This window comes from Macaca mulatta, chromosome 3 (genome assembly GCF_049350105.2).
Source record: "Macaca mulatta isolate MMU2019108-1 chromosome 3, T2T-MMU8v2.0, whole genome shotgun sequence".
In the NCBI taxonomy this organism is placed as follows: Eukaryota; Metazoa; Chordata; class Mammalia; order Primates; family Cercopithecidae; genus Macaca; species Macaca mulatta.
This window is the reverse complement of record NC_133408.1, coordinates 137353173-137375805: the sequence shown is the minus strand read 5'-3', so window position 1 is coordinate 137375805 and position 22633 is coordinate 137353173. Positions and strand designations below refer to the sequence as shown.

Here is a 22633-nt window from a genome sequence, read left to right as displayed (position 1 = left end):
GAATTATGAAAGATCAAAGAGTAAAAAAGCTAATAACCATATATTGTAATTCCCTGAAATAATCAGTTTCAAAACCATGCACAGTGAAAACTGCATGTTTAGAGAGGGAAAGAGAGCTTCCAAAATTCCTATAAAAAGTGAAATGCTGCTCAGTTTAGATGACTTTTTACTGTTCTAGGAAGATTTGGGGACAGCAGAAGAGAGAACAGAAAATGACAGTTCACAATGTAGACATTTCCTTTTTGAATGTCATCATTAAAGGTGATAACAATGATTTACAGGAATGTTTTCCCCTAATCAAAAATGAACCGTTAGTGTGTCCTTTACTAAATCTACTGGTCTACCATTTACTTCACCTTATACATAGGATGTGTTATGTGTGTTATCAAATTGTTGATTTAAGCAGGTATTTACTTGTACATTAACTCAGAATACTAATATATGTAATAGGAAAATATTCTTGAGAAAGTATGCAGATTTTAGTGACATTTTCTGGTTAATATGATCTAAAAATAATAGCAAAGTATCCATTTTTTTTTATTTCAGCTGCTAGGAAAGAATAAAGCAAATAATGATGCATTGAGTACTGATTCTCTTGGTAGAAACGTCAAATGACAGCTAATTGCATTTCCCAATTAAAAAGTTCAAGTGTATTTTTTCAATTCTAAAAACTTCACAGTCTTAGTCTCAGGATAATTTTAAAAAGTAAATTTCATATACTCAACAATGCCATTAAAAGTCACTCCTGGTCCTTTGCCTAGATCTAATTGGTGGACCATTATTTTCGGCTTGTCTCAATCATCTCCTATAGAATATTAGTCATGGCTCTGAACTGCAAGCCAAGATAATCAATTGGGACTATTTTCAAGCCCAAATTATTTCACTAAATGTGTACTGCATAGCTCACACAATTTTCATAAGTTTCAATGTTGCTCAATTACTATCATCCCAGAATGGATTCTCCACAGTCCCTAATTTGCACCATGGCTCCAATAACCAAGTTCAGGGTAGATAACTGTCATTAGAAGAATGTGGATTATACCCACACCAAGGTGCCAAAAAATCTAGGAAAGTGAATAGCTGGCTTTTCAGATTTTGAGTTATCTGCTCCCGAATACAACTTTTAACCTGGAAAATACTGAAAATACAGGAACAAGATTCTATGTTAGCCAGGGTGGCACAAATGCCTTAATGAAAAATTTGAAATCTTTCGTATCTTAGTATAGTAAAGTACTTCTAACTCAAATAACAGGCTAAGTTGTGCAGGGTGTGGAGAGTGGTAGTGCATGGATAGATTGTGCTCCAGGCAGTTATGCAGAGTCTTAAAGCTGGCAGAGCTTTTGCCTCCTTCAGCACTTGGATTCCAAGGGCATCCAGGACATTGGGCTTGCAGCTGCTAGATGGAGGGAGGAAGTGTGGAGAAGGCACACTCTAGTCCTAACAATCTCAGGCTGGAAGTGACACATATTACTTTCACTCATTTTCTATTGGTATGAACTTGCCACATGGTCCTGCAGAGACCAAAAGGTGGGAGAAATGTAGTCCCTGCCTAGCCAGGGACTACATTTTTCTTTTTTAAAAGAAAATTTTAAAAGAATTTTTTTTTTTTTTAAGAAAATTTTTTAAAAGAAAATTTCCCAATGGAATGGGAAGACAGAACTTTGGTGGACAGCTAGCAACCCTGGTCACAGGTACAAATGAACAATTTAAAAATTAGTAACATCCAGTACCTATTAGAACATCAAATTTTCTGTACTCAGCAATGTCTTCAAGTAATCCACCATGGAGATGACGGAGATGAGGATAAGCTAAATTTAGAACCTAACAAATAAATAAAACATACCAGTATTAAGAATTATTTCTAGACTAAATTTTAGGACTGAGGTGGCTTGCACAAGAAATTTACTGGTGTAAAGAACAACTGGAAGTCATCTGGGCATTGTTGTTGATGTTGTTTGTGTTACTAACGAAACCACAAACCTGGCCTGTAGAAATGTAATTGAACCCTAAAGCAACTTTTGGGCACTAAACTTGCACCAGGAACAGCAAGCTATAAAAGTTCTTTAGCCTCAAGCACACCACTTCAGATGTGTCAGAAAGTGTTTTAGACAAGATAGTTACTCCCACAGAACACTACCAGAAACAGAGAGATGAGCTAACCAAGAAATATAGCTTTACGCAAGAGTAGGATATCTTTGTATTTCTTGCCTGATAGAATGGGATAGGGTGAACGTGTCAGTGATTGTCCTGTATTTCTCACTCTCATTTTACAGATGGGAGTTTTTATCATAGTTACGCAGCGGACATGACCAATGAATATTATATATTTGGGCAGCAATGGGAATAGGGTAGAGAAAATAACTGGTACAAGGCTCTATTATAGGTAGTCAAATTAGGAAACATCCTACCTGATGGAGAGAACTGCATGTGACCCAGAGATCCTGGATTTTATTCATTTGTTGGGAATTTGAATCATCTAGGGGAGGAGCTGAGTATGTTCTACACGTGGGGAAAAATGGTATGCACAGATATTTGAAATGCCAGAAGAATGAACTGTAACAGGGCTTCAATATGCATTTCCTCCTCCTTCCTTCTAGTAAGAGTCCTCACGACTGCCCTGCCAGAAATTATACTTTTCAGTTTCTCTTGTCATGATGTAGCCATGTGATCAAATTCTAGTAGATAGGATGTGAGCAAAAGTGATATATGTGTGATCCTTCAATCACTCTTGTTGCCTTCTACTAATTTTCCCCCGTCTTCTCTTGGCCTCAAAAGTTTTATGATGGTATTGAGCCCATGTTAACCAGACAGATGAGGACAACAACCTGAGGAGTGGCAGATAGCTGAAACCTCAGTTGCTGTATGACACCATGGACCAGGGTTACCCTAAGCACTGATTACCTATTCGGTAGAAATTTTACCTCAGAGTATTTTTTAAATGTTTCATTATATTGATTATTAAGTAATTGAGTCAGTACCTTGATACAGGTCAGGACTTTTCTCAATCATGCAACCTGGGTCAAGTATTAAAGCTAAGAGAAAGCACAGGAGGCAAAATCTTCAAGGGGTGTTTTGAATAACTGACGGAGTACAATTGGAAAGTTCGTAACACAAAGAGATGATGAACGCTTGAGGTGATGAGTACCCCCGCTAACCCTGATGTGATTATTATACATTATATGCTTGTATCAAAATTATATACCTGCTATGTGCCCATAAAAATTAAAAACAAAAATAAAAAACTTAAAAAAAATCTACTTCACTGTATTGCTCTCATTCCCATATATTTTTAGGAGAGTTTTATTTTGTTCCCAGGAAACTGCTTATTGCCATATAAGACTTCTAGTGAGTCCCAAGTAAACGGTCCCAAGTAATCAGTTACATCTGAAAAATAAAAATCATTCCCAGATGGAATTTTCAAATGCTGAATGTCTCAAGCTTTATGGCTTAGAATCATCAAGGAGATTCACAGGCAGAAGGGAAGCCTGGAAAGCAAGTATTCCAGGTGAGTAAATGTTCATATGAAGACTCTATTCTCTTGTCATTTTGAAATTGTCTTCCCACGTTGGATCTAGCCTAGTGCAGAAATTAAAATCATGAATTTGGGAACCAGCCTACCTGGATTTTTCACTGGGTGCATGAATTTGGATAAATTATTTAATCTTTTTTTTTTTTTGCCCAGTAAAATGGGACTAATAATGCCACTTACTAGGATTACAGCTAAGATGTAATGAATTGTGCATATAAACACTTAGAACCACATTTGGCACAAAATAAGCACTGCATTTACAGATACCTGAAACAGTATCACTGAGTCACTGGAACTACTTATAGATTAAAGATTTTTAAAAATAATAGATTTTTATAAGATATGCTTAGATGTTAACCACTTAAAAGTATGTCCCTGTGACTTGGGCTTGAACATGATACTATTTCCCCATCTGACTCCATCTCCCTGATGCAAGCTGGTGTCACACCGTCAACAAAACTTTCTAGACATCTAAAACTGACTTCATGATATTAGCCTCAGAAACCTCATGGAGAATACTGACATAGATGAGAGGACAGGATGGGCAAGATGTGCAGACAGGGACCTAGAACACAGTAACTCTATGTTCCTTAACGTTCTCCAGCTGCTTGTTCTCCTTGTTTCATTTTTATTTAGAAACTGATTCTCTACAATTCTACTCTAAAACTCTCTTTCAGTTATAGTACTTATGATCTTGACTTATTTATCCAGCTTAAAAAATACCTATTATACACTATATACATGAAACTGTGTTAGGTGATATGAGGCACACAAATGTGTAATTAACTATCTCTCACTGCATAGATTGCAATGGTTTTTAAAATGGCATATGCAAAATAAATTCTGGAAGAAGGTAAAATTCGCTATCTAGTGTAACATATACAAAAACAAAATTATCTGAGAGAACAAAATGAAGAAAGACTGCTTTTGGGCAAGTCTTCATATATTGGTATTTTAATGTATTTATTTTATTTTAATTTTTTTTGAGATGGAGTTTCACTGTTGTTGCCCAGGCGTGAGTGTAATGGTGTGATCTTGGCTCACTTGAACCTCTGCCTCCTGGGTTCAAGTGATTCTCCTGCCTCAGCCTACCAAGTAGCTGGGATTACAGGTGCCCACCACCACAACCAGCTAATTTCTGTGTTTTTAGTAGAGATGGGGTTTCACCATGTTGACCAGGCTGGTCTCGAACTCCTGACCTCAGGTGATCCGCCTGCCTCGGCCTCCCAAAATGCTTTGATTACAGGCGTGAGCCCCCACTCTCGGCCTGCATTTTATTTTGAATGAACGATAAGATGCAATCGACCAGAGGTGGGCTCTAGGAACTAGGCACATAGAGATACAAAAACAAAAAGGCAGATTTGTAGAATAGAAAATAAAACAAAAAAATTAAAAGGGGAGAAAATGTAATACAGGGGTAAACAATGAAGTTTGAACTGTACATTAAGAGATAAAACTGGAGATGTAGATTGAATTAGAATCTTTGCATAGTCTCAATGTCATGGTAAAAGAGCCAGATGCCATTAACTAGACAATGCCAGCTTGTATAATTCACCAGACAGCTGATAATCCAACTCTACCCCACATCACTTTTATTACTTTTTATTTTTTTAGATGGAGTCTCAGTCTGTTGCCCAGGCTTGAGTGCAGTGATATGATCTCGACTCACTGCAACCTTTTTTCCCAGGTTCAAGCAATTCTCCTGCCTCAGCCTCCTGAGTAGCTGGGATTACAGGTGCCCGCCACCACACCTGGCTAATTTTTGTATTTTTAGTAGAGATGAGGTTTCACTATGTTGGCCAGGCTGGTCTCGAACTCCTGACCTCAGATGATCCTCCCTCCTTGGCCTCCCAAAGTGCTGGGATAACAGGCATGAGCCACTGCACCTGGCCCTCCACATCATTTTGAAATAATTTTACTAGCTCTTTGCTTGCATTATATTTTAGTGTGTTTACAAGTTTTCATTCACCTATGAACTCCTCCAGAAAAAAAAAATCTCTTACTGGTATTAGAATCCTCAGGATATCTCAGTTTCTTCAGAAACAGGAGATCTGCCTTGTTCTTATCAGTCTTTCCTCCTTTGCCCAGACTTAATTACACTGATGTAATCAAATAATTGTGAATTTTAATTTTGTTTCTGGGCAGTGAGTCTCGGTATTTAGGATATTCAGATGATATCACTCTATTGGTGGGAGAATGACTTTGATATTTCCACTGTAATATTTCCAAAAGTTTTTTTTCTTTTTTTTTTTTTTAATTATACTTGTTCTGGGGTACTTGTACATAACGTGCAGGTTTGTTACATAGGTATACATGTGCCATGATGGTTTGCTACACCCATCAGCTTGTCATTTACATTAGGTATTTCTCCTAATGCTATGCCTCCCCTTGCCCCCCATTCCCCGACAGGCCCTGGTGTGTGATGTTCCCCTCCCTGTGTCCATGTTTTCTCATTGTTCAACTCCCACTTATGAGTGAGAACATGCGGTGTTTGGTTTTCTCTATTTCCAGAAATTTTCTGTAACTTATAAACAATGGGCAGAAACCCATACACAGACACATGGTATTACTGCCAAGGATAAATCACCATAATTAAAAAAGTAAAAGCCCTTTTAACAAAGCGGATTACTGGTAATACTGAAGATGCCAGATAATACACTTAAAACATTTTTACTTAAAGTGATACCTGTCTGTCAGCAGGAGTAGCAGTCAACAAGGACAAGTTGGGTAGTTAAATGAAATATTCAATAAAGTAAATGGTACACAAACACTTAATCCTTTAGATGTCCCATAATGCAGTCATTAAGTGACTTGGAAATAAGCGTGAGCACAGTAAGTTCTATGAGGCAAGTGTTGGGGTGGGCTTACTGGGAAATAATGTTAGATATGTGCTCCATAGAGAAAACCACGAAGTCTGACAGAGAAACATGTTTCTTATTTTTGTAAGCAAATACATTCAATTAGATGACAATAATGACATCGCCAAAAACATAAAACAAACTATGATTCCATAGGAACAAGTTTCCTAGTTTTGTAAGTCAAACTCTTAGATGATGGTGATAGTGATAGATTTCTTTGAAAAGTTTATATTTAGCATACCTGAGAAGGTGCTTGAAACATCTGATTTTTTGACAAAAAATCTTTTTCATTTTTCATAATCAAGTATACTGAACATAAATGAATTACACAGCAAAGATGTTCTATGCATCTAAAAATGAATGACATAAGTATAGAAATTTGGTAACACATAAAGAAAAAAAAACAGATTGAGATATGTATCTTAGAAGTTGAAAACAGCTAAAGTTTTGTAGCAATTCCTATTTACATATTTTGCATATAGTGTTATCCCCAGTCAAATTACAAATGGCTCTCATTTTCATATTGCTATCCTGTTTACCTACTCTAATCTGTGAGCAATAAAATCAATTATTTAGTCAGTTTAGGTATGACTGAATCCATGGCTGACCACAAGGTGAACAACTATTACAACTCTGTAATAATCTGTGAAAAATAAGACAGATTCAGGTAAGAGATAAGGTTATACAAAATGCAACAAAAATGCTACAGAATTGCCTTCATAATCAGGATGAATTCAGAATTTTAAAACAGTGTATCATCCTTTTGTGTATGTGTAAGATGCATCCCACACACAATACAATTGGTGGATAGTATATAGCAAAGAAAACCATGTAATACGAAACCAGTGCTTGAGCGTAAACAGAGCTATTTGTACCCTCTTGTCAACACCTCAAACTTTACTGTTCTAAGTTAAACTCATCACTTTACTCCCAGAATAAAAACTTTTGATTGTTAATTTTAGTAAACAGCTTTGATATTCTCATCCATTCAGCTTAAAAAATGATACTCAACTTAGACTCTACGTCAGTCATTAAATTCATGTTTTTAAAAAATGAAGTCTGATATCATCATTTCTATTTAAGAATTCTTAATTCCTATTTGATCCCTTGTTCAGATCTTTAAAATTCCATGTCTGACCATTAAAATAGCATATCCTCTGGTCAAGTTTCCCCATGTCTTTCTCCTTCTAATCATAATAATAAGTGCTTTAATCATAGCATTACAGTTCCCAAAATGTTTGTGGCACTTTGCCTACACATTAAATCCCAAACCATTCTGACATGCAAGGCCATATAATCTACATTAATAAAACTTTTGATTCAATATTACTTTTTCTATAACAAACTATTGGATTAACTGACCTCACTAGTCTCCAACAGTAGTTGTTCATCTCCTTGTATTTTTACTTTATGCCATTCTTCCCTCCAGAAACATTTTGCCTTTTCTTCTTCACTGACTTGATTTTCAATCCAAAGTTCATAAACCTCTTTTATGACTCTGATCCATAATGACCTCTTCTTTTTCAAAATTTCTATAGCAAATCTATTGCTACTGTCTATTTAAGTGACTTGGTATTTAATCATTTAATAATTTGTATTGCAATCTAAATTTAAGAGGTATTTAATTTAGATGTATAAGTTTTGACTTCCTAGATTTAAATTTTTTTTAATTAATTAATTAATTAATTATTATTATACTTTAAGTTGTAGGGTACATGTGCATAACGTGCAGGTTGGTTACATATGTATACTTGTGCCATGTTGGTGTGCTGCACCCATCAACTCATCATTTACAACAGGTATAACTCCCAATGCAATCCCTTCCCCCTCCCCCCTCCCCATGATAGGCCCCTGTGTGTGATGTTCCCCTTCCTGAGTCCAAGTGATCTCATTGTTCAGTTCCCACCTATGAGTGAGAACATGCGGTGTTTGGTTTTCTGTTCTTGTGATAGTTTGCTAAGAATGATGGTTTCCAGCTGCATCCATGTCCCTACAAAGGACGCAAACTCATCCTTTTTGATGGCTGCATAGTATTCCATGGTGTATATGTGCCACATTTTCTTAATCCAATCTGTCACTGATGGACCTTTGGGTTGATTCCAAGTCTTTGCTATTGTGAATAGTGCTGCAATAAACATACGTGTGCATGTGTCTTTATAGCAGCATAATTTATAATCCTTTGGGTATATACCCAGTAATGGGATGGCTGGGTCATATGGTACATCTAGTTCTAGATCCTTGAGGAATCGCCATACTGTTTTCCATAATGGTTGAACTAGTTTACAATCCCACCAACAGTGTAAAAGTGTTCCTATTTCTCCACATCCTCTCCAGCACCTGTTGTTTCCTGACTTTTTAATGATCGCCATTCTAACTGGTGTGAGATGGTATCTCATTGTGGTTTTGATTTGCATTTCTCTGATGGCCAGTGATGATGAGCATTTTTTCATGTGTCTGTTGGCTGTATGAATGTCTTCTTTTGAGAAATGTCTGTTCATATCCTTTGCCCACTTTTTGATGGGGTTGTTTGTTTTTTTCTTGTAAATTTGTTTGAGTTCTTTGTAGGTTCTGGATATTAGCCCTTTGTCAGATGAGTAGATTGCAAAAATTTTCTCCCATTCTGTAGGTTGCCTGTTCACTGTGATGGTAGTTTCTTTGGCTGTGCAGAAGCTCTTTAGTTTAATGAGATCCCATTTGTCAATTTTGGCTTTTGCTGCCGTTGCTTTTGGTGTTTTAGACATGAAGTCTTTGCCCATGCCTATGTCCTGAATGGTACTACCTAGGTTTTCCTCTAGGATTTTTATGGTATTAGGTCTAACATTTAAGTCTCTAATCCATCTTGAATTAATTTTCGTATAAGGAGTAAGGAAAGGATCCAGTTTCAGCTTTCTACTTTTGGCTAGCCAATTTTCCCAGCACCATTTATTAAATAGGGAATCCTTTCCCCATTTCTTGTTTCTCTCAGGTTTGTCAAAGATCAGATGGCTGTAGATGTGTGGTATTCTTTCTGAGGACTCTGTTCTGTTCCATTGGTCTATATCTCTGTTTTGGTACCAGTACCATGCTGTTTTGGTTACTGTAGCCTTGTAGTATAGTTTGAAGTCAGGTAGTGTGATGCCTCCAGCTTTGTTCTTTTAACTTAGGATTGTCTTGGAGATGCGGGCTCTTTTTTGGTTCCATATGAACTTTAAAGCAGTTTTTTCCAATTCTGTGAAGAAACTCATTGGTAGCTTGATGGGGATGGCATTGAATCTATAAATTACCTTGGGCAGTATGGCCATTTTCACGATATTGATTCTTCCTATCCATGAGCATGGTATGTTCTTCCATTTGTTTGTGTCCTCTTTGATTTCACTGAGCAGTGGTTTGTAGTTCTCCTTGAAGAGGTCCTTTACATCCCTTGTAAGTTGGATTCCTAGGTATTTTATTCTCTTTGAAGCAATTGTGAATGGAAGTTCATTCCTGATTTGGCTCTCTGTCTGTTACTGGTGTATAAGAATGCTTGTGATTTTTGCACATTAATTTTGTATCCTGAGACTTTGCTGAAGTTGCTTATCAGCTTAAGGAGATTTTGGGCTGAGACAATGGGGTTTTCTAAATATACAGTCATGTCATCTGCAAACAGGGACAGTTTGACTTCTTCTTTTCCTAACTGAATACCCTTGATTTCTTTCTCTTGCCTGATTGCCCTAGCCAGAACTTCCAACACTATGTTGAATAGGAGTGGTGAGAGAGGGCATCCCTATCTTGTGCCAGTTTTCAAAGGGAATTTTTCCAGTTTTTGCCCATTCAGTATGATATTGGCTGTGGGTTTGTCATAGATAGCTCTTATTATTTTGAGGTACGTTCCATCAATACCGAATTTATTGAGCGTTTTTAGCATGAAGGGCTGTTGAATTTTGTCAAAAGCCTTTTCTGCATCTATTGAGATAATCATGTGGTTCTTGTATTTGGTTCTGTTTATATGGTGGGAAACAACTTGTTATTTTAAAACACAAATGTGCACATAGTAACCATAGCAGAGATGCTTTTTGTTCCCCAATATCTCTTTTCCTCTTCTTACTTAGTACAGCCCCCTGCCATTTAGCTGGATATATGGCCATTTTGAAGGTAGCTATGACCAAGAGACCACTAAATTCTGGCCAGAAACAAACAAAAGAGAATGTTTTATGTGATTTCCAGGAAGTTCCCTTAAAAAGGGGGGCACAGAACAACACCATTCTTTGCTTCCAATAAAGAGCACAAGTAACAACAATAAGGCAGAGGCCATGCTCAGAGAAAGAGTAATGAGATCTGGGGTGCAGACCCCTTATTTGTATAGTTTCCCTACCTGCCACAGTCTATGTTAACTCTGATTGACACGAGTAAAAACCCTTACATAGTAAAAACCCTTACATATAAATCACTATTATATATGTTAGGTTCCTTTATTATAATCTCATAGTTTTGAAATTAACAAATGAGGTAGGGCAGAGAAAGAACAAATAATAAGACATTAAGTAAATTTCATATGGAGATGAAGTAGATTTTTAGTTTTCTCTGTTTTTTAACAAATACAACTAATTGTCTAAAAAAAGAATAAGTGCTGGCTACATTGGCATTTCAATAAGCCACTGATTCCTAATAACAATTCCAATTACTGCAACAATTGGTACAATTTCAGGAAACATTAACAGGTGAAATGACCAGTTTGTACCTATGGTTTTTACAACGAGTAAGAATTCACAAAGTTGATAGCTATTGAAAGCAGTTTTTAATAACATTAAAGTTAATTTATATAATAAATTAAGAGCTTCTGAAGGAAAGAACTTGCAAAATAAACTGATTTTCCAATGAGCACATATTCAAGGAAGGCATCATTAAATATGAGTTCCTAATCATATCTATGCCATGAGCTAGCTGTATGACTAGGGCTAGTCACTCTACTTATCCTGCAAAACAAAGACTGTGGATGTAGCAAACGCTACAGCCGGCTATAAAGCAGATAAAATTAATGCTTGCTTTGGAAATCATTTTGTTCAACCATCCCAAGTTACTGATGAAGAAATAGGTACAGAAATATAATATGAGTTAGTTGAAGTACAAAGTGATGCTGATGACAACTTTTATATGAACCCAGAACTCCTCATAGTCTACCTACCTTCCAAGAAGGAGAGGAGAAAGAGAAAGAAGAGGGTGGAGAAAGACGAAAAAAAGAAAAAAGAAGGAAGAAGAAAAAGGACAGATACCAATGATTTTCATAGCTTATTTCCATATACATCAACAAAATTATAAAGCAGGCTAATGTTCAGTCCACGGACAGACAGCAAGAGTTTAAACCTCCACTAATTACGAAACTACTTTTTTGAGTCAGCATAGGTGCATAGGCACCTTTATATTACGCTAGCTCTAGAGATCTCACTGGAAGTCAGTGTTTCTACATTTAAATAATCTGGTAAATGAAAATAATGAGAGTACTCTAACTTTCCCCTACATCTGGGCAATATACTCCAAACAGATTTAGTGCTTCTTATTCTCTTAACAATTCTACAATTTAAGCATTGTTATCCTCCTTGTTTCACAGCTGGGGTCAATGAGGGTTTTCCAAAGGTCATCATCATACAAAATTTACTGGTGGAGGTGGGGTTTATATTCTGGCTGTTTGCTTCAAGAATATAATTACTGTGGAATGTAAAAAAGTTGATCTTGGTTGGGTGTGGTGGCTCACACTTGTAATCCCAGCACTTTGGGAGGCGGAGGTGGGTGGATCACCGGAGGTCAGGAATTCGAGACCAGCCTAGCCAACATGGCGAAACCCCGTCTCTACTAACAATACAAAAGTTAGCCAGGCATGGTGGCATGCATCTGCAATCCCTGCTACTTGGGAGGTTGAGGCAGGAGAATCTCTTGAACTCAGGGGCAGAGGTTGTAATGAGCCGAGATTACGCCACTGCACTCCAACCTGGGCGACAGAGTAAGACTCTGTCTCAAAAAAAAAGAAAAAAAAAAGTTGATGTCATAGAATACAGAATCTAACGGTGGTTACCAAAGATTGGGGTGGTTACAAGGGAGGAAGAGATGGGGAGATGTTGGTCAAAGGACGTACAATTATAGTTAGAGATCAGGAATAAATTCAAGAGATCCAATATATAAATGGTAACTAGTTAATGATGATATATAGGCCATAATAATAAGTATGTTAGGTGAGGCTTTGTTAATTAGCTAGATTTAACCATTCTACAACGTGTGTGTGTGTGTGTGTGTGTATCAAAACTTGTACACGATATTATCTTTCAATTAAATTTTTTATTTTTTATTTTAATTATTATGGGTACATAATATTGATGGGGTTAAATATATATATATTGCTCACCTGCCTCATGGTATGTGACTCTGCTTTAAGTAGCATATTAATAATCAACAAGAATATATTTTAGATTCTGTTGTGAATCAGAAGGTTCTAGTTCCTGCAAAACATTTTATTTTCAAAAGCTCTGTAGCAAGTATTCACTTACAAAAATAAAAATTGGTAGCTTACAGAATTTAAAAATGAAAATTATAAAATTCTATATATCTGGCTGAATAGGCTTTGCTTGATCTTTACAATACTGTGATGTAATGGGGAAGCTGACTTTCCGATATTACAAATATATAGAAACTGAAAACCTGAAAGAGAAGGTTGATGAATTTAGCAAAAAGAAATACAAGACAATCAGTTAAGCTTGAATTTCAATAAAAAATAAATACTTTCTTAGTAAAAGTGTATCACAAATATTGCATGAAGCATACTTACACTAAAAGGTTCTTCATTGCTTATTTGAAATTTACACTTAATTGGACATCCTTTATCATATCTGGCAACCCTACAGAAAAGTGACCTAAAGCCATCAGCTAAAATCCATCTCTTCTGACCAGTTTCACTATGTGGTGTTGTTGCCTGACTTTATGGCTTACTCATGTTTAGATTCCTTCCAGAGTTCTATTTAGTTTCCTTGTCAACCCACTGTAAGCTTCAATTATGTTCTTTAATGTCTGAGATAAAGAGAAAGCTGCATTTAGGCAAAATTATTCTAGTTGACATGCACTATTGTAGAAATACCTACTGTTTCCTATTTTCAAAGTACTTTTCATCATATTATCTCATTGATCACAATAACCCCCAGGGGATAAAATGAGGAGTTATTAATATTCTACTTTTTCAAATTTGATTAGGTCTCAGAAAGTTCAGGAGACCTACCTAGGTTCTCACAACTAGTAGGGAGATCCTAGCCTGAGGGTCAAGTCTTCTATGTAAAAGTTTAATTAAGTAGAACTAACATATATGCTGTTTCCACTTACTGTTAAGATAATTAAAATGCTGAAAGACTATTTTTGACCTCCGGTTTAATATACAGTAAACAGGGGTGAGTCCTTCTATATTATTTTGCTTCTATCAAAATGATAAAATCAGAGAAGTATATATAGTCTGCCAAAAAAATTTTTAATCACGTCATTAAATAAAGCTTTAAACTTGGTTGTTTTTGTGTTAAAAACACAGTCTTACAAAAACAGAAACACAATCATGCACTTTTAAAATTATGACATTGTCTCCATGTCTTTACTAAAGACTTGGTTCTATTATATCACTAGTGTCATGAAGAGCAACTTGGTAACAGATTCACTAAACTAAAATCGATTCAAGTGTATTCTACAGCAGTCAAGTGGGCTATTTTAAAGACCTTCCTGTAACAGGTAAATGAATTCAGCCTCTTATTTGGTGAATCAATTTGCTTGCCAAACTCTCACTTCAAACCTAGGTATTATGAGTGGGCACAGGGTTGCTTCCCTAGCTAATGTTCTGGAAAGACTGATGGAGGACTCTCCTCAGTCACTGTGCAAGCCAGAGATCTCCGGTCAGTGATGCCCCTGCCCAGTCCTTGCTTGGGCCCGGGTTCACTGCAGGAGACACCCCATCTACTCTGCCTGCTGGTCAGCACCCGGCCTGCGCTCCGGCGTGGATCCCACAGTCATTGTGACTATGCACCCAGCCTTTGGCGGGAGGCAGTGTGTGAGCAAGCGAGTGCAGGCTCCGGTCTGCCATTCCAAGTGCTGGCACAGAAGTGGGCTGTATGTGGAGCTTGTGGCTAGACAAGGCACGTTGTAAGTGACTCCCGTGGTGGACTCCGGCACCTCGAATGGAGAAACGTGCTGGCACCCAAGCAGGGGTGCCTCTGACCCTAAAGCACATGTGTCGGGCAGCTGCCCTCCACCAGCAGAAGGCAGAGGGCTATAGTGTTACAACTTCCTTTGTACCCGCATTTCGTAGATTCTTGTCACACTTCCAAAAAGAATGAGGTTATGCTGACAATGGAAGGGTGGGGAGGGTGGAGAAGAATCTTACTGAGCAATGAGAAAGCTCTCAGAGGAGAAGGAATATAAGGGTCATTGCCCACCTGGCGTCAGATCGTCTCTTGCTCAGTGTGTTTGGGTCTGGGGCTTTCATGGACTCAGAATGGAGAGTTCATGTTGATTGGTTTGTAAGTATTCAAAAAAGGCTAAAACAAAGGCACCACTCAAAGATGGGCATGGCAGTGTAAAAAAACAATTAGAAAAGGGTAGGTATATGTGAAACAAGTGAAGAGCAGTGTTCAATCAGAGGAAAGCACATCAAACAAGAAGAGAGGTTCTCAATCTGGTCCGGGGATTTACCAGACTTGCAGCTAGGCTTTAAACTGTCTTTGGCTTGAAGGTAGTGTTTCACCGGAAACCCGCCCCATCTTCACAGATTTTGTCTGTCTCCTACCTCTATCAAGACCACATGAATTCTGCTAAATATCTAAATATGTTTTCCAAGATGAAGCAAACAAATGTCAACACATTTGAAAATACATGATTAGCGTTAAAAAATTAAAGCCATCATCCCTCAAATAGCATTTGAAATTAAAGAATTACAGAATATATTTTATTGGTAATTTTTAAAGTTAACTGCTACTTGTTAAAAGAGCCATTTTTGAAAGGTGTTTACAATATAACTTATCTTTCCATCCACCTCTTGATCCCCATGTTTTATCTCCCATTTTGGATGCATTCTTTCCTTCCTCTCCTCTTGTTTTTCTCTAGTAACCCTTTTCTCTCTTCCTCTACATCATCATTTTCTCTCTGATACTGGGCTCTTGGTTGCTCATTATCATCCTAATTTTCTTTTATCATTTCCTTCTTTGCCTTACTTCTATATGGAATATTGTTATGATAAGTGATATATTAAAAGACTTAAAAGCAACATAATGCTGTAAGTTGTTGACAAATATATTCTTATATTTGTATATTATAGGATAGGACATCAGATGTCTATTTCCTGTATTTTAAATTATATCAGGTCTTATAATTTATAAATGTTTTATAAGACCTGATATAATTTTAAGGTTTATTACATCAGATTTATTATGTGCATGAGTAGTGTTGTCTTTTTCCTTTACATTATCTAAGTATTATATACTCAAATTTTAAGTCTTCTGATACCTAGTATTAAACATGTTAATAAACTAACAAGATTATGTCTAGAAGGGTTCTACTAAAATGAACAATATTTCATAAAGGGAAAATTCCCCTATTATAATGATAAACTATGTGATATATTACCATCAGATATTAATACAAATATTTAATTATAACTCATTTTTTCAATATTTAATACAAACTTGGCTTCTCCTAGTGTGTTGGACTTATGTGGAAACATTATTACTGATTTTACCATCTGGGATCTGCAACCCTGTCCAAATTATATGGTTCTTTACCTAATTTGAGTACCGTTAGGTCCATTGATATCCAGATACTTACATTCATTGCTATAATATTACAACCCAAAGTTATGCTTTCTAATTTTTATTCACCCCTATTTACTGCTGTGACTTTTTATATGAATAACTCAATTTATTAAACATGTTTAGGACACCCAAGTCTCAAGAAGAATTATGCTATTTAAAGTCATACTGTAGCCATTTAAAGCCAAATTACCTAGCATGTATCCCATAACTCAGATCATGTTTGAGAAAGAAAATGCATTTTATGTTTTTCAGCTTGCGTTAAAAATTGGAGAAGTTAAAAACACCAAGAGACATTTCACTTAAAGTGTTTTCAGGATGTCCTAGGAATTAATTTTTCATGTTTTGCTATAGAAATTACTATTTATTTCTCCTTACTTTTTTACAATAATACATATTTATAAAAATACTTTTTCATTTTAACATAAAACATATTCATCTTCATTGAGTATATACAATCACTGAGATGCACTCAGAAGTAATACAACCTGACACATAAGAAAAACTATCTTTTCTTTGTGATTTCATTTTATTTCTTGTCCTATTCATTTTAACAGATCCACATCTACTGATTAAAGAAACACATTAAACTTTCGTTACAAATTTCAACCACAGACCTAAAACCTGAAGATAAATATTTCAATTAATTTATAAAAATTCAATTCAATTCTCTAACATGACTCACAGCTTGGTGCATGCTGAGCAGTTGGGCCTTTATCTCAGAGCTGTTTTAAGATTGATGGTAATTTCCTGTTCCAGGTATGTAACTAAGGATACCTGCTCATGGTCTCACAGCAGCATGGCCTGATTCCAGGTACTAACAGCTCCAGTTGCTCCTTAAGTATTTCAGTTTAAAGTGATTGTGGTCAATCTAAAGCCATGTAAAGAGGAATATTCCTTCCTTATATAAGTAGTGTGATATAGTCATCTTTTTCTTACAATATCAGGGAAGATAACAGAGTATTTTCCAGAAACATTGAGGCTATAACTTGACAATGATTGAATCACTAAGCACCTACCTGGATAATATCGAGCCAGGCCAGTGGCACTGCCAAAAACCTGCCACAACAGTGAAGGGTCTTCCTCTCGATTTTTTTTGAAAACTTCATCTAAGGCACTTGTCCAGTTGAGTTCATTTAACACAATTGTTGCTAACAAAAAAAAAAAAAAAAAAAAAAAAGAGAAACAATTAATTCAAATTTATAATTAAAAACTGAATCTGTCTTCATTTATTTAGAAAATAATATTAAATATGTTCATTGTTCTACTTCTAAAAGAACTCTAATCCAGTGGTTATCAACATTTTCGACATTTTAGAGGACAGTTTGACCCTACTACCAACATGTACACGGTATTCATTGAAAGATGATAAATCAAGACATTTACCTCTGGAAAGAATTTCTGAAAACAAAACTTTATATGACAGTGGCCCTAGTGACATTTTGGCCTAGGTTATTCTTTGTGGTGAGGTCTAATCCTGTGACCATGTTTAGCAGCGTCTCGGGCCTCTACCCACTAGACACCAGTACCTCCCCACCCCCAAGCTGTGACAAGTGAAAATGTCTCCAGACTGTCAGACGGCCCCTGTGGGCAAAATCCCTCCTGGTTGAGAACCACCGTGACACATAAAATATGAGGAGGCATGAGTGGTGTTCCTTTTTATCCTCGGAGGTAGTTCTGAGGAAAACTATGGGGCACATTAGGACAGAGTTTTAAGACCACAGTAATCAACTATTGATGACTCTCTGAGGCAGAGCAACATAAATTAGCCTGCTAGTTTAAAAAAAAAAAAGTTATCATTGAGCATAGCTTATTAACTATGTTTACACAACAAAATTGTACGTATTTTAGTAATGGGAAAATTTATTCAGAGGCTTGACAATATCAGTGTTAGAAACCAACCAGCTGACACTTTATCACTACCTTCATAAACACTAGTGTTTTTTTCCTCCTGGTTAGTTCTATTAATAATTAGAGCATGGTGCCGATAAAGGCCAGGCGACTGATTTTGATACGTATTTATAACTAGAAACTGATCTTGGATAGGTATTACAAACATATACCATTCATTACAATGAAAGCGAAGCAATTATAATGCAGGATATAATCTAGGTTAAAATAATACATAATTTATAATTATGGGCCTTCATGATCATAACTTCTCAAGTCTAGCATATTAAAAGTTGAATTGGCCTAATATAATTTTCTCTCTACACAAAAACATGACATAGAAAATTTTCTATGTAAAATATACACCATGCCCCGAGAGATTAGCAGACTGGGCCACTTTGCATTTGACAATCTCTGACCAAGCCTGAACACAGTGGAAATGTGATTAGGATGAAGACTGGAGATACAGCTTAACTTTCTTCTATTATTTTCTGTGATGACAGCAAATAAAAGAAATGAATGCCATCATGGTTAAATCATGCACAAGCCTTTTTAAAGGTAAAATTAAAAGGGCGCCTGTGAAACAAGATGCACAGCCTATGTGTTTATATTTTAAAGTTTGTATCATTTACCAAAAAAGAAAAGAGAAACAAGGTGATTGTGAAACTCTTCTGGGACCAGCATGCTAACGCAGTCCTCATTATTGAAAACTAACAAGATTTTCATCTTTATGGATGCGATTATTTTCAAAAAGATCAGTTGCGTGTGTGTGAATATTCATGAGCTGCGTCAGGTCCATCATGCATCTGAGATACTGAAGAATTCATATTCAAAAGCATGATCCAATGAACACTAAGCGGCCAGTTATATGAGAATTTATATTCACACAGATAACCTGAACTGATACCCACTGTTCATGAATATTTATATCAATATACAAAATAGCACAGAAAGAGGAACGTTGTGTTTTCTCTTAAACATTTATGACTGTTATAGTAATATTGTACTAAACAAATGTTTATTTATGATCCAGATAGACTTCATTAATCCCCAATCTATTCTATCTCTTTAATTTCCTTGATTCTTTCATTCATATTAGGCAACAACATCTAGTTATTTTTAATAAAGTTTTATTTGTTTTCAAGGCTGCTAACTTTTTCTTAGTTTTGATAACTCAACAGCTACTAAGTATTGGGTACTGACACACTGATTGTGAATTATACTTTTATATACTGACAGAAAAAGACAAGTTCTAAAATATTCCTACTATCCTGGCAATATGTTTTAAAATTTCCAGTTGATGCTTTGAAAATTTTCTTTACCAGGCAAACCATTAGTAAGGTAGATTTCAAAATATTTTTCTCAAGATGTGTTCATCTACAAATGAGCAAATAATATAAAGAATTCTCAGACTAGGCACTAGAACTGATTTTAAATTTGACTCAGAATGAAAGTACTGGTATTGCACACCTATCACATCTGTTTGGTTTATAAATTTGATAATACTCAATGTGTAGTAAGATGTAAGAATACAGATACTTCCATGTGTTAGTATATAGTTACAGGGACTTTTTAATGCAATCATTATCCTATTAGTCACAGTCTTTTAATGGATATCCAGAAATCAAAATTCAAAGAGGATCTACCATAGGAATGCGAAATTACTACAGCCTTTGTAGAGGGCAGTTTGACTGGATCTACCTACCAACATTCACATGGTGTTCAATGAACAATGTTCTTCAAGCGATTTATACCTACGTACAGAATATGGGTCTCCAGTTCTTCATCAGAGTATTATAGAGCAAGAATCATTCATTCAATTATACCATTCAAATTCCTTAAAATACCAAAACTAGAAAGTAGGATTAGATGGTTTCACTAGGAAAGCTTTTTCTCAAATAATATTGAAAGCAGCTTAAAAAAATGGAAAAGAAAATATATAAAGCATCAAAGCAAACAAGGAAGAATAAATGCTATTTTAGACCTTGGGTTATCTGCCTATATTTTTCTGATCCATATTATGAATTATATTTGACTAATAAACCTATATTACTCTGGTACCTTGAAAAGACCAGACTGTTTTTCTTCTTAACCTTATAAAATTAAATAGATCATCCAGAATTACTAAGATGCCCAACATTTCTCCATCTTTATGCTATTACCACACTCAGGATAAATAATGCTGAAATAAGAGGGTAATCTGTAGATGATGGAATAACACTAAATGCACAATACTGGCCGTGCTAAAACAAGTTTATGTCATTTCCTAGATATGAATTGTGCTCTGTCATTTCCATTGTACTTACACACACATTATCTCTCTTTTTCTGCCCTTGTCTCTATCTCTCCCCAGGATGCCCCTTAACTCCCATCTCTGTTTCTGTCTGTGTCTCTAAATGTGAGGGTAGAGTTTATTCAGGAAGATTTTTTTGAACTAACTATTCTGGTTACCACCGGGTAAGTTAAGTGCTTTTTATTTTATTTTTTTATTTTTATTTTTTATTTATTTATTTATTTTTTTTTTGAGACGGAGTCTCGCTCTGTAGCCCAGGCTGGAGTGCAGTGGCCGGATCTCAGCTCACTGCAAGCTCCGCCTCCCGGGTTCACGCCATTCTCCGGCCTCAGCCTCCCGAGTAGCTGGGACTACAGGCGCTGCCACCTCGCCCGGCTATTTTTTGTATTTCTTAGTAGAGACGGGGTTTCACCGTGTTAGCCAGGATGGTCTCGATCTCCTGACCTCGTGATCCGCCCATCTCGGCCTCCCAAAGTGCTGGGATTACAGGCTTGAGCCACCGCGCCCGGCCTAGTTAAGTGCTTTTTAAAGTTAAAAGTTGTTTTCAGGAGATCCTTTGTTTTATATTATAAAGAGTTTATGTGGTTATGCTGGTGCCTTTCTGTATTCTTAGAAAGAATTTTTAGTCTCTCCTGTTTTCCTGACACTGTAGTTCTTAAAAAATAAAAGGTATAAAACATGATTCTTTCATAACAGGAAAAATAAAACAAGGCCAAATTCCTTGAAAAATCATTTTCAGCAAATATTACTCTAGATTATGAAACTGTATTTTTCATTCATATAAAAACCTAATCTCAAAAAATAATTGTGGAATTCTGATTCACTAAAGTTCAATAAATTTCAATGAAATTCAACAAAAAAGTTTTCATTTGTCATTGTATATTATAAAGACTTTAAAATGCAATTATTATTCTATAAGTCATAATCTTTATTTGAATGTCCAGAGCAAACAATCAAAATTCAAAGGATTTTATTTAATTGTGGAAACATCAATGTAAATTAGTAGCCAAATAATGTTTAATATAAAAATTCCAGAATAAATTTTCTTTAAAAAAAACATAATATTTTTGGCCATAAAAATCCTTTTATTTGGTGAGATTGATTTAATAATATTTGTAACAGGTGAATGATATTCTATAAATTGGTATTATTTAAAATTATATTGTATTTTATATTCTCAATTATACATTCTATGATCTTTTTGGCACTGGGGACTGGTTTCGTTAAAGACAATTTTTCCACAAATGGAGGTGAGACGTGGTTTCGGGATGACTGTTCCACCTCAGATCATCAGGCATTATTAGATTCTCATAAGGAGCGTGGAACCCAGATCATGCACATGTGCCGTTCACAACAGGGTTCATGCTCCTGTGAAAATTTAATGCTGCTGCTCACCTGACAGAAGGCAGAGCTCAGGAAGAAACGCTCTCCTGCTGCATGGCCCGGTTCCTGATAGGTCAGAGACCTGGACTGGTCCATGGCCCAGGGGTTGGGGACCTTTGTTCTATATGATACATTATTTATTATAGATTATTTCAATAGTTGCCCTCTTTTTCTTCCCTACCCCTGACAAATAGTAATGCTTTACATTCATATACACTTCCAGTTTCTTGCTTCAGATGAGATTAGAAGTACATGAGTGGTCAATATTTTTTCACTATAGAAGACCACTCAATGACAATCTAGCCTTGAACCTACTACCAGTTACTGACAAATTTAGCTAATTGTCTTAGATTAGGAGTATAATTAGTTCTCATTTTCTGTCAACTTTTAAGAAATGAAGATCTTTATCCCTGTTAGAAAATTCGATTTTGTAAAAATTAAGTCTTTTATAGATGTCCAAGGCCAAGCCTCCTAAAAGCAGTGAATGCTTGGAAAGCAAACCTTGACTTTGAGGCCTCTATTCTGAATGGCATAACAGGATTTCACTGATAATTGATTCAGAATGCCAAGCATACATCTCTATTCTTTGTTTACTTAGTTTTCAAAAACATGGCCTTGGTGTTCAGCAATTCTCTCTTTTAGAGTATTCTATTGTTCAGTCTGGATTCTCAAGGGAAGAAAGAAAAATCTAATTTGTAACAGCCCAAAAGAAACCCCTTATATTTGCTGCTAATTCTTCTAAAAGACACGACTATTCTATCTATATCTTGTTTATGACAAGGAATACAGAATATTTGACGAGCTCTGAATCCAACGTTCTTCTGCAAACTTCAACCAATAAAATGTTGCACTATTGCTCCCTCTTAAGTCTGAATTAAGTTTGAATTAAGTTTGCATACAT

The 22633-nt window shown here is 35.9% G+C and overlaps 1 protein-coding gene across 6 annotated transcripts in view; it reads right to left on the bottom strand.

Moving 5' to 3' along the window:
• CACNA2D1 (calcium voltage-gated channel auxiliary subunit alpha2delta 1) overlaps positions 1 to 22633 on the bottom strand; it is a 503656-nt gene that overhangs the window by 121907 nt on the left and 359116 nt on the right. For all 6 annotated transcript variants that reach the window (XM_015134178.3, XM_015134179.3, XM_015134181.3 and 3 more), the window contains exon 7: positions 17186 to 17317. In XM_015134178.3, coding sequence (XP_014989664.1) covers positions 17186 to 17317 — 132 coding nt within the window. The remainder of the gene's footprint in view (positions 1 to 17185; positions 17318 to 22633) is intronic.